This window comes from Anomaloglossus baeobatrachus, chromosome 3 (assembly GCF_048569485.1).
Source record: "Anomaloglossus baeobatrachus isolate aAnoBae1 chromosome 3, aAnoBae1.hap1, whole genome shotgun sequence".
Taxonomy (NCBI): domain Eukaryota; kingdom Metazoa; phylum Chordata; class Amphibia; order Anura; family Aromobatidae; genus Anomaloglossus; species Anomaloglossus baeobatrachus.
This window is the reverse complement of record NC_134355.1, coordinates 401342390-401355745: the sequence shown is the minus strand read 5'-3', so window position 1 is coordinate 401355745 and position 13356 is coordinate 401342390. Positions and strand designations below refer to the sequence as shown.

General features: G+C 39.4%; 1 protein-coding gene across 2 annotated transcripts in view; it reads right to left on the bottom strand.

The window, feature by feature from the left end:
• KHDRBS2 (KH RNA binding domain containing, signal transduction associated 2) overlaps positions 1-13356 on the bottom strand; it is a 658172-nt gene that overhangs the window by 266028 nt on the left and 378788 nt on the right. For both annotated transcript variants that reach the window (XR_012751429.1, XM_075338445.1), the window contains exon 6: positions 8045-8237. Coding sequence is in view for 1 of the 2 variants with exons in the window: in XM_075338445.1 (XP_075194560.1) it covers positions 8045-8237 (193 nt within the window). In the remaining variant the exon portion in view is untranslated. The remainder of the gene's footprint in view (positions 1-8044; positions 8238-13356) is intronic.

Genomic DNA, 13356 nt, shown 5'->3' with positions numbered 1-13356 from the left:
AAGGGTAACTTTAACTAGTATTTGATTAAATAAACATTTCTGCTCGCTTTTATAGATCAAAAATTGCTGACTTGCAGTAAAAAGATACTGGAAAGCTGAGCTTTAAAGTTTTCATTCAGGGTACTTAGAATTCATGAAGTACCATTAAAGTCATCTATAATTTTTGACATTTCTCCTCAATAATGGAATGTTTAGTGAACTAATTGATACTATAATGTTAATTGAACTTAGGCACGATCATGTGATTTACACAGTGGGATAATTAGCTGGTAGTGTGCTTCTGAATTAACGTTTGAAGAATATAAATTGATCAGACACATCAACCTTTTTCTGTCCTTTTGAATGAACTGAATGGGGCAACGCTTGCCTCGGGGTACAGCTTGCTCTGAGTCATGCAATGTTTTCCCAGTGAAGTTCCATGATAGAATAAAATACAGACACTATGTATCATTGCTATTTTCTGTATTAGTGTAGAGTTGTGTTTCTGAATTCTGTGAATTTAATACTGGAGAGAAGGGAGTTTATTGTCCCCATAGGTCCTTTTCCTCTCTACCTTCATTCTCTCTCGTTCTAATTTTCTCTGAATAGTCATCTCAGAAGACGTGGAGTACTATACTTCTATGGAGTGTGAGAAGTACAGCTGAAGAACTGAGTGAATATGGTATCTTGTCTGGAAAAGAAATTCTGTTCAGAATAACTCACAAAAGAAAGATACTGTAGAAATAGAGTTCCTCAAAATGACAGCTGAAAAATGTAAATGGAAGGGAAAAAGTGAATTTTTTACTAATATTACTCAAATTTAATTTTCAACTTTGAGCTCAAAAATGATTTTAAGGGGTCTGCAAGGAAGTACAGTCTATTTATTGCAGTTAAGAGATGCAGCAATAGGGACACAAACTGTACTATTAAGGAGGGGGGTAATAAAACCAAGAAATTCAGGAGGACTAAGGGTATATTCACTCATGACACATATATTTTCAAAGGAACCTGTCAAGAGGTAATTTAACCCCTAACTAAACACATATTTAAAGGGTCTTCAAGGGATAAAATGCATACATTACTTGTATTATTTAATTTAGAAATAGTTGCACACTCCATCTCTGAAATTTTAATTGTGAAGTGCAGTGGGCAAACACCACTTACAGTTCTCATGACTTATGTTTCAACCTCCATCGGCCTTCAGTTTTTGACTGACAGGTCACTCTTCTCTCTTCCATTGCCCAAGATTTATTACAGTTGCCGAATCATTGCCTAGGGTAAACCTATTAGAGGATGCAACACATGCGCAGATTGCTAGATAGAGGCGGCCTATCGATCTGCACATGTGTCGGTACCTCTGATGAAATTACTTCAGAAAATGATACTTTGCAGGCACTTTGATACCATAATTTCCCTTGGGATCAATATAGTGTATTGTATTGTATCACAGTGCATCATTTCAAAAGAGGGGGCTGCGCATGCACAGATTGTTAGGCTGGCTCCTGCAACATTATCAGGCAATTATGGTGTGTGCACTGCCCTGTATGATGCAACAAACCCGGGTAATGATTTAGTACTTGCACAGAGTCTCAAGCAGGGCAAAAATGAAGTGTGACTTGTTAGTCAAAGACTGAAGAGCTAGAACAGCAGTGTTCACCTGAAATTGAAACTAAAAACTTCAGAGATTGATCACTCTTCAATCTAAAAACTAAATAATACAGGTATGCATTTAAAAAACATTAAAGGGCCATTACAAACATGTTTTTAGATAGGGATCTAATGTCCTTATGACAGGTTCCCTTTAAGGAATGCTTACATCATCCCTATTCATCCGAGTTTGCAGAAATCAAAGTGACTGCCACGAAAACAATTTCTGCAATAGACCTGCCACATGTAGATATACCCTAACAGAGAAATGGCACATTAAAGGGCACTGTTATTTCATAAGGAATTAATTTACTAAAACAGATTACGTTAAGAGCTAAAAGGTCATTTTAAAGAGCAAATACCACTTGCAACAAATTTTTCAAGTTTTTGATGTGGGTTATCTAGCATATAGGGGAAGATAAATTTCCTCCATTGTCTGGAGGATTTGTGAATGGAGCACTAAACTCTGTACACTGTGTTTTCTCTATTTAATTTAATTAGCCTAATTACAGCTCAAATTTAGCTTTATAGGTTTATTATATCTTTTACCATTTCAGGTATTGTAAAACTCCATTTTAGGAATGTCTGATCAGGGTTGGCAATGTGTCAAATCAAAGTAAAAAAGGCCCAAATGCTTTGTTTTAGGCATCTCAGGTTACTGTAAATTAACAAATTATAGATTATGCTTATATCTTACTAATATCCTATTAATGACTGTGCTAGGAAAACGCCTTTAAATGCTTTATAAGAATAAAGTGTAGTATACCATTTAAAGTTAATGGAAAGCTGCCCTTTATATTCTTTTAACACTAGAACTACTGAGGTAGTCATTTTGACTACTTTGCACCATGTATTTCTATATAGGTGTCACGAGTCCAGTAGTTCTAGTGTTAAAGCACCACACCAGCATTTTTATTTATTTCACCTCTGGCGTGGTTCTTTAAATCTATGTCCCCTACTCCTGGTTTTATACTAACTTTCCAGCATCTTCGTCTGTTATCGGCAATGCTCCTGTCGGTCTTCAGCAGTTTGTGAAGTGCCGGCTGCTTCAGTGTTTCATGGAGTCAGTCGCAAGTTACAACACAATATAAGTCTATGACGGCATCGTTCTGGCTTGTGACTTTTGACTTCCAGACAATATAAGCTTGCGATCACTAGTCAACACCATGGGACCGGAGAGATGTCGAAAAAAGGTGCATACGCTGGAGAGTAAGTATAGGATCGGGAGCATGTGTGAGTGAAATAGTTAAATTTCTTCCTAATTTAAATATATTTCTGAAATATACTCTAATAACCTTTCTCCTAGATTATCATCTGTGTCTTCATGAGCGTCCATTTCAAGGATTAAGCAACATTTGGCCTTTACCAGATGAGAGTTTGGCTTCTTGAATAAAATTCCCCTTTTTAGGACAATGACTTTAGGGTAATGATGAGAATGTCTACGTATGTCCAAACCACTATATTCTATGTCCAAGGTTAAACTATTTACGATGATACAGCAAAAAATACCTAAAATATAACTTTTATTAATAATTCCTTAAAAGGAAGCAAGAATCATCTTGCCTCTGTTAACCCCTTAACGACCCATGACGTACTGGGTACGTCATGGATCGTGTGCCGGTAAGCCCTGCCCCCTGCCGCCGGCGGCGATCCGCGCACATATCAGCTGTTATCAACAGCTGGCATGTGTGCCTGCTAGCCGCGGGTGGAATTGCTTCCACCCGCAGCCATTAACTCCTTACATTTCGCTGCCAAAATCTGGCAGCGATATGTATATGGGCGCCGCCATGACAGTCAACTTACCCCGCCCCCACCGGAAGTCACGTGACATGATCACATGGCTTTCGGTGGTTGCCATGGTAGCACAGGGTCATGTGATGACGCCTGTAGCTAACATGACTCACTTCCTCTCAATGCCGGAATACAGCCGGCATTGAAAGTAAAGCAGCAAATCTGCAGTTCTCAACTCTGTAGCTGAGATCTGCAGATAGATAATAGCGATCGGATTGCTGATAGCTATAGCCCCCTAGGGGGACTAGTAAAATAAAAAAAAAAGTAAAAAAAAAGTTTTAAAAAATTAAAAAAAATAAAAAAACCTAAAAGTTCAAATCACTTCCCTTTCACCCCATTGAAAATTAAAGGGTTAAAAAAATAAAAAATACACACATATTTGGTATTGCCGCGTTCAGAAATGCCCGATCTATCAAAATATAAAATTAATGAATCTGATCAGTAAACGGCGTAGCAGCAAAAAAATTCCAAACGCCAAAATTACGTTTTTTGGTAGCCGCAAATTTTGCGCAAATGCAATAACAGGCGATCAAAACGTAGCATCTGAGCAAAAATTGTACCGTTAAAAACGTCAGGTCGAGACACAAAAAATAAGCCATCACTGAGCCTCAGATCTCGAAAAATGAGAACGCTACGGGTTTTGGAAAATGGCGCAAAACGTGCGCCACTTTTTTTGGACAAGCTTGTGAAATTTTTTTAACCCCTTAGATACAAGTAAACTTATACATGTTTGGTGTCTACAAACTCGCACTGACCTGAGGCATCACATAGATACCTCGGTTTTACCATATAGTGAACACGGTGAATAAAATATCCCAAAAACTATTGTACAATCACACATTTTTTGTAATTTTTCCGCACTTGGAATTTTTTTGCCGTTTTCCAGTACACTATATGGTAAAACTTATGGTTTCATTTAAAAGTACAACTCTTCCCGCAAAAAACAAGCCCTCATATGGCAAGATTGATGGGAAAATAAAAAAGTTACGCCTCTCGGAAGAAAGGGAGCAAAAAAACAAAAACGCAAAAACGGAAAGTGCCCGGGGCTGAAGGGGTTAAAATACGTTAAATTAGCGCCAAACACAGCTCTCTAGTTGCCTGTCCCTTGTAAATTCAAAGGGACCAGTGTATCCTGTCTGTTGGCACCTTAGTAAAAAGTGGATGGCAATGATGTAATATGGTGTATCATAGCTGAATCAGTATGGCACAATTCTCTTAGAACTGACTCAGATATAAGTTAGATAGTGCTCAGGGATATCCCACTTGGATCCTAGGTTAATATCTCTGTTTAAGCACAATTTAAATAAATAGGAATGATCTCACCCGTTTTGGTGTGCTCATTTCCCTTTTGGCAGATGCTCTATAGGCGTTTCCACGATTCCTTTTGGTCTGGATCCGGGATCCCATAAGCTAAGTTCACTGCCTGTTCAATATTCTCCTCCCGACGCGTTTCCTATATCCCATATTCATCAGGGGAGCTTTGGTAGGAGATAATGGTTTCCAACCATGAAACCAGAAAATATACGTTTTGGCGACAGCGTGACTTTTCTGTGCAGCACAGAAAAGTTGCGATGTCGGCAAAACGTATATCTTAATATACGAAATGTGTCGGGAGGAGGAGAATATTGAACAGGCAGTGAGCTTAGCTTATGGGATCCCGGATCCAGACCAAAAGACCATACTGATTCAGCTCTGATACATCATATTACATCATTGCCATCCACTTTTTACTAAGGTGCCAACAGACAGGATACACTGGTCCCTTTGAATTTACAAGGGACAGGCGACTAGAGAGCTGTGTTTGGCGCTAATTTAACATATTTTAACAGAGGCAAGATGATTCTTGCTTCCTTTTAAGGAATTATTAATAAAAGTTATATTTTAGGTATTTTTTGCTGTATTATTGGTTCTATATATCCAAATACCATATCAGTGGCTGATTTATATTATTTACGATGATATCTAACATGATCCAGGTCTCTCAATGCCAACAGTTATAAAACTGATATATAATTTTTATGTAACCAGGTCCCATATAAAAGATGGACCTATACTGCAACTAAATGAGACTCTCTTGAGACAAGCTGTGCTGTGTCTTTTGTCAGTCTTTAAGTTCAAACCATACAGAAATCCCGCATATATCCATGTTGATCTCTACATTAGTGAAAAACTAGCCCCAACATAGAGGACCTTAGATTTAAAGCACCACTCCAGCGGTAAAATAAAAACAAAATGCTGGAGTGCTGCTTTAAGACACATTATGAAAGAGAGTTTCTATCTATTAACCACTGGAATGGGTATGGTGAACTAATACATTTTAATGCTTTGTACCTAAAATAAAAATATGAGGACACTTGCAGCCTATTTTGGAAGTAATAGTTGAATAATGGCAGATCTTGCAGCCAAGGTGCCTTCAGATAAATAAAGTTGCGGAGATGGGACAAACTTTTTTTCTAATTCTACATTGCCTAAAGGAGTTTTCCAGTTTCATATAAACCCTGTCCTCTTTAACCATTATCACCATTTCTTAACCATTATTCATATATTTCATTCATACTGGACAATATTATTAATCAATCATTCTCAGGGGTGCCATAAAAATTCAAGTATTTCTTGAGAGGTAGAAGACCCCTCCAAGAGGGAGCATTATTTTGATATGTGTTCCAATGGTACTGAGCAATTGAAGACTTGTACAGTCAACAACTTGAGTTTATTTCGGTCACAAATTGCAATTTAAATAATTAAATTTAGTGGTTTGTGATGAATGTTCAGCAAATACTAATGAGAATGGAATAATCAGAAATCTAATATTCCCGGCATAATTTTCATTTGCATAGATTTAGCTAATTTTTTTTACATCACACACTTTAAGTTAAGAACCCATTTCTTTTATCCAAGTTCTATAAAATCACTGGCAATTAAATGACCAAGGTTTCATTTAATGACGAAAAGGAAAGTAACCCAGCAGCGACTCAATGATTAAATGTAAGAAATAGGAAACTGTGCAAGTGTGCAGAGCTGTATAGCTGTTCTTTCCATAAAACCTTCTCTGGCAGTACAATCAACTTAATACATAATCAAGAAGCTTTAATTAAAAAATTCCAAACAATTATTTTATGTTTTATTTTTATTCAGCATTGGCCCCTGGCAGAAAACGCCAGTGATGCATATAACAATGTAAAAGCGATTTTGGTTACCATCCGCCTTCCTCTTGCTATATGATGCTCAGCTAAACCTCTCATACTTTCCCATAATAAAATCTTCACACTTTACTGCTATTACAGAAATACAATTGGATTTTTCAAGTATCACCAGATGCTTGTCAGCTGAGCCTTAGCTCTTCATGTAAGTGCTTCTGGCACAATATCTAATCAGTTTTATTTAATCAATATGCCATCCAGCTGTTCTGATTCCACTAAATATAATTTAGGATTTAATCAAATAATACTAGACTTATATTTCCATGTCTTATTCTTGCACTTCTCAATTGCTTTAATTTCATAAATTACTTTATACAAAAGCATTTTTGATAGGAAATAAAAATGTATTGATGTAGCTCGTTACATAATAACAGCAGTTAAATTAAAATAATGGTAAACAATTTTTAAAAAAAAAAAAAAAATGTGTTATATATGTGACTGCATCAAGAAATGTAGATGAAAAAAAATGTAAAACATTCAAAGGAATTGTCCACTACTTGAACAACCTCTTCTCAATCAGCATGATTGCCCCAATTAAAATAACACTTAGGGTGCATGCCCACAATCAGTATTTGCAGCGTTTTGGACGCAGCCTACCTCAGCTGCGTCCAATACGCTGCGATGTACAGAACAAGCATAGTGGATGGGATTCCAAGAAATCCCATGCCCACTATGCTTGTTTTTTCTGCAGCAAACACTGATCTGTGGAGCATCTTTCCAGACTGCAGCATGTCAATTGGTTGCTGTAGAATCGCATGCATCCTCAATAAGGAGAACACAAGCGAGAGACCGCAGTGCACGGAACCCTGATCGTGAGCACAGTTAGCTACGGTCTCCTGCATTTTCTTGCGGAGACATGTGACCCCCCCTGGTCAGGACTCACTGCATTCTGAACACAGCGAGTCCTGATCATGGGCACATACCCTAATACTCACCTCTAGGGCCGTCACCACTACTGCAGTGTTGGCACTCAATCCCACGGCATTCAAGTGACATTGTTACGCCATATGGTCCCTTCACCCAATCAGTGTTGTCTTCACTCTCTTCACCTTCAGAAGTATAGAACATCAAGAGAAAGTGAGAGGCCAGCCGCTGCTTTTCCTCTTGAATGTTTGATTGGTCCGAAGAATTCTGACAGACCTCCCACTTCATCTTGATGTTCTATATGTCTGATGGTGGGGAGAGTGACAACAATGCTGACTGAGTGCAGAGATCGTATGGCCTAACAATATCGCATGAATACCGGGAGATCAAGTACCAGCATTGCTGGAATAGTGACGGCACAAAAGGCGAATATGTTAATGGGGGTAAACATGCTGATTGAAAAGGGGTTGCCCCAGTAGAGAACAACCCTTTCAAGTTGGACGCTTTGAATTGTAAAGTTATTGACATGTTATGATAGTCAGTAAAAGATTGTTATAACTTACATAATCATCATAGGTCTCAATGGCAGGTGGTGGTGCTCTAAAGTCGGGTGCAGTTGGAACTCCCCTCGCCCGTGCTACAGCAACACCACGAGCTACTGGTGGTAGTGGCAATGTTCCTCGTGATGCTGGGGAACTTCTGGGTACTGGTGCACCACGTCCAGGCAAAGGATGAGGAATGGCTCCTCCTCGATTCCTAAAGCAGAACACAAAGTAGGAAGTTAATTTATTTTGCAGACTAGATATTTTCAAGTAGTGTTTCCCCTTCTTCTAGTCTGGAAAAATGCACATCATCTGGATACTACATAGTACTCAAGGTAAATTATGTATTTTTACACACACACACACACACACACACACACGCACACACATAAACACACACACACACACACATACACACACAAAGAATCATTAGTGTTGCACCACTAAATAGATAAAGGAGGAGCTGCTTTTAACAGATTGGACCTGTACATTTGACCAACCAGGAAATAAGAATGAGAAATATACAAGAACTACTGCACTTCCTGTAGGGGGCTAATACAGAACTCTCTAGAGCTAGACTCATATTTAGTAGAGGAGGATAAGATTAGTTGTCCTGTCTGTGTGTTGACCGCTAGAGTACTAGTCTCAGTGTGCTCCAGATGTGATTTTGCTTGCTAGTGAGTTAGGATGTCAGTGGTACATGGGGTTTTGCAAGCGCCTCGGCCAAAAGACCACGGGGCTGTATACTAAGTAGCATGGGTGGTCACAAGCCGAAAAAGGAAAAAAAGGGGTCCACTTGTCTTTGTCTGCTGCTTGGTCCTGCTATGTACATGCAATCCAACGCGTTTCAAAGGACTTAGTGTCCTTCCTCAGGGTTGGTACTTGTAGAATCCAAGCCACATGAAATATTCTCCAGCAAGCAGGTACTAGTGATTGGACGTTAGACAAGCACGCTGCAGTGGTCAGCACATGGACAGGACAACTCGCTCATCCTCCTCTACTAAATGTGAGTCTAACTTGCTGTATGCTAGGAGTGATCTTTCAGCAGTGTCAGTATCCACTGCATCACTAATGAATCCATTGCTCAGGACAATATTTATCTATGAATATATATTCTTTTTATGTGGAAAACGTCTATTTAAGACATAATTCCCCTGACAAATACATTTTGTGTTTATTTTGTTTTTGAGCAAAGCACTCACTGCATTACCAATATTTCTAACATTTGCCAAAAATCTTTTATTAAAATTTTAACTATGTATAGACTAAATTACCATTACACCATCAATGTTGATACAGCTTAAGGTTAAATTCCTTCTCTCAGATATACTGTACAATTCTACTGATTGCCACTTCTTTGCTATACCTAATAAATCTGGTTATACCTATCCTAGGGTACACTTAGATGCACCACGGATTCTATACAAATATATACATTATACAAGTCTCTAATTGTAGAGCGTTCTGTATTAGCCCTGTGCAGGAAGCGCGGTAGTTCTTGTATACATCTTACAATATAATAGGTAGCTAATTAGGTACGGTATTTTTTGGATTATAAGATGCACTTTTCCGCCTAATCATTTTGATGGAAAATGAGGGATGCATCTTATAATTCAAATGTAGCTTACCGGGGGTGGTGGAGAGGGGTCATAGGAGGCAGGGGCAATGCTGTGGGTCGCTCGTGCTGTGCTACTGGTTTACTGTGGGCAGTGCTGTGACCTGTGATGCAGGGGCCGCCATTCTGAAAATGTCAGTGGTGCGAGCTTCAAATAATGAGGCCTGCAGTTAGCGTGTGCGCTGATGGAACTCTCAGCTCAAGATCTCATCTGCGCACACGCCGCCTACGGCCCATTGATCTCCCTGCAGCAGACTTAAGAAAAATGGCACTCGGAGATGGCGCATGCACAGATGAGATCTCAGCTTGTTATTGAGCCGAGATCTCCATCTGCACAAGTGCCAACTCCGGATGCCATTTCTTTGAAGCCCGCACCACCGACAGTTTCTGGATGCGCCTCCTACCTCACAGTGCCCACAGTGATCATCTGGGACACCTACCTGACCGCTTGGAGCATCACCCTGCTTTACTACTGCCCCTGCCTCCTGTGACTCAGCTCCACCACCGCTGTTGCCCCCCTCTCTCTGAAAGCACCGGATTATAAGACGGTCGCCATATTTATAGAACGAAAAGTATGGTAAATATTGTTCCAGTATTCTTTTCTTAAAAACTGCAACAAAAAAAGCAGTATCAAAGTGTTCAATACTTGCCTCTACTAGAAGATTTTAACTGTACTATACTTCTTATAAACCTCACTCTTTGTATTCAAGCGTTTAAAGAAATAAAATTTTAATGCTTAAGAAAACAGAAAAAAGTTACAAAATCACTTATGACAAAGGAAATAATCCAAGTACTGTTATTTAGTGCTGTCATTAGTGTTGAGTGAGTATTTAAATATTCGTACTTGCTATGCTATTAGCAAGTACTAGTTTCCACTACTCGCATATTCGTTACGAGTAGCGGGCACAATGTAAGTCAATGGTAAATATTCGCTTAGTAGCGAGTAACCCAAAACCCGTACATTTCGTGCGAGTAGGGAATAGTACGGCTTTCGGGTTACTCGCTACTTAGCGAGTATTTCCCATTAACTTACATTGAGCTTACTACTCATAACGAATATGCGAGTAGTGGACAGTACTCGATAACAGCATAGCAAGTAAGACTAGTCAACTACTTGCTCAACACTAGCTGCCATTTAAAGGACAATGACTGAAACAGGTAAAATAAAAAAAAAGAATTCTGAGAGTAAGCTCACATGTGTGGAAAAGTTTGAAGGGTGGAGAATTACATAGACATGGAAATAAAAGATGGAGTGCAAAATACAGCACATACATTTGAGCCTGTGTCACTATTTGGCAATTCAATGTATCTTCTACTAAATTATGCTGTAAAATACATAATACAACATGCAACTTTGCAATTTTTTCTCATGGATTCTCATAGAACCTGACAAGCAATAGTCAAGGAAAAGTGTCGACCAATGCAACTCAACTTAGTTCTGGAACCTTTTCTTATAATTTTATGTTAAGTATAAGCTATTTTTCTTCCTGATAATACAGATGTAAAGTTTGTAATATACACCGTGTGCAGAATTATTAGGCAAGTTGTATTTTAGAGGATTATTTTTTTTATTATTGATCAACAACTATGTTCTCAATCAACCCAAAAGACTCATAAATATCAAAGCTTAATATTTTAGAAAGTTGGAGTGTTTTTTTTTAGATTTCGCAATCTTAGGAAGATATCTGTTTGTGCAGGTAACTATTACTGTGCAGAATTATTAAGCAGCCTAATATAGCCACCTTTCTTTATGATGACACTCAACAGCCTACCATCCATAGATTCTGTCAGTTGCTTGATCTATTTACGATCAATATTGTGTGTAGCAGCCACCACAGCCTCCTAGGATCTGTTTCGAGAGGTGTACTGTTTTCCCTCCCTGTCGATCTCACATTTTATGAGGAATTACAGGTTCTCTATGGGGTTCAGATCAGGTGAACAAGGGGCCATGTCATTATTTTTTCATCTTTTAGACCTTTACTGGCCAGCCACGCTGTGGAGTAGTTGAATGCATGTGATGGAGCATTGTCCTGCATGAAAGTCATGTTTTTCTTGAACGATACCGACTTCTTCCTATACCACTGCTTGAAGAAGCTGTCTTCCAGAAATTGGCAGTACGTCTGGGAGTTGAGCTTCACTCCATCCTGAACCCGAAAAGGTCCCACAAGTTCATCTTTGATGATACCAGCCCATACCAGTACCCCACCTCCACCTTGCTGGCATCTGAGTCGGAGTGGAGCTATCTACCCTTTACTGATCCAGCCTCTAGCCCATCCATCTGACCCATCAAGAGTCATCAGTCCATAAAACCTTTGAAAAATCAGTCTTAAGATACACAACTTATTCATGCGAAAAAGGAGAAAAGTTCAGGGCACTGCCCCAACACCAAAAGACTTTCAGAACATCCTATACTGGGCCGAAAAAGGTGCACATGCTCTGCGGTGCCGTTGATGTGAATCAACATATGAACATCAGAGCGGTAAAAAAGGAAAAAACATCAGGCACTCACCAGTTGCTGCTTGTGCAAGTTTTGTTGTTTTATTCGTGCAGGTTACAAGTGCATGGAGTGGAGGGGAGGGAGCGGACGCTACACACGTCCAAAGACGACGGCGGCCGTTTCGCACCTGTCTGGTGCTTCAGCTGGTCTGAGACCAGCTGAAGCACCAGACAGGTGCGAAACGGCCGCCGTCGTCTTTGGACGTGTGTAGCGTCCGCTCCCTCCCCTCCACTCCATGCACTTGTAACCTGCACGAATAAAACAACAAAACTTGCACAAGCAGCAACTGGTGAGTGCCTGATGTTTTTTCCTTTTTTACCGCTCAGTCTTAAGATAATTCTTGGCCTAGTTTTGACGTATTATCTTATGTTTCTTGTTCAATTGTGGTCGTTTTTCAGCCTTCCTTACCTTGGCCATGACCCTGAGTATGGCACACCTTGCACTTTTTGATACTCCAGTAATGTTGCAGCTCTGAAATATGGCTAAACTGGTGGCAAATGGCATCTTGGAAGCTTAGCGATTGATTTTCCTGCCTTTTTTTCTCAACACGCTTCTTGCGACCCTGTTGGCTATTTGCCATGAAACGCTTGATTGTTCGGTGATCACACTTCAAAAGTTTTGCAATTTCAAGACTGCTGCGTCCCTCTGCAAGACATCTCACAATTTTGGACTTTTCAGAGCCCATCAAATCTCTCTTCTGACCCATTTTGCTAAAGGACAGGAAGTTGCCAATAATTAAGCACACCTTATATAGGGTGAAGATGTCATTACACCACACCCTTCCTCATTACAAAGATGCAGATAACCTGATTTACTTAATTGGTAGTTGTCTCTTAAGCCTATACAGCTTGGAGTAGGACAACATGTATAAAAAGTATTATGTGATCAAAATACTCATTTGCCTAATAATTCTGCACACAGTGTAGACCATTATAGTTAGAGATAAATGGATCAGGCAAAATTCTAATTCGCTTGTTCACATGTTTTTTTCCTGGGAAATTTGATTTGTGGTGAAGTTATTCTCCTTCAGTTTAATGCCCTTTATTATGCTCTGGAGACTTACCAGATCCCAGAGCATAATAAACGTAGCGTGAAAAAAATAATAAAAACCTTTATACTCAGCCCCTTCACCCTTCACCACCACCTGTCTGATCCTTTTTGCATTTTCGACTCCATGTTAGCAGTGCTGAAATCCCTGTGGTGGTTCTACGCATGAGCCAT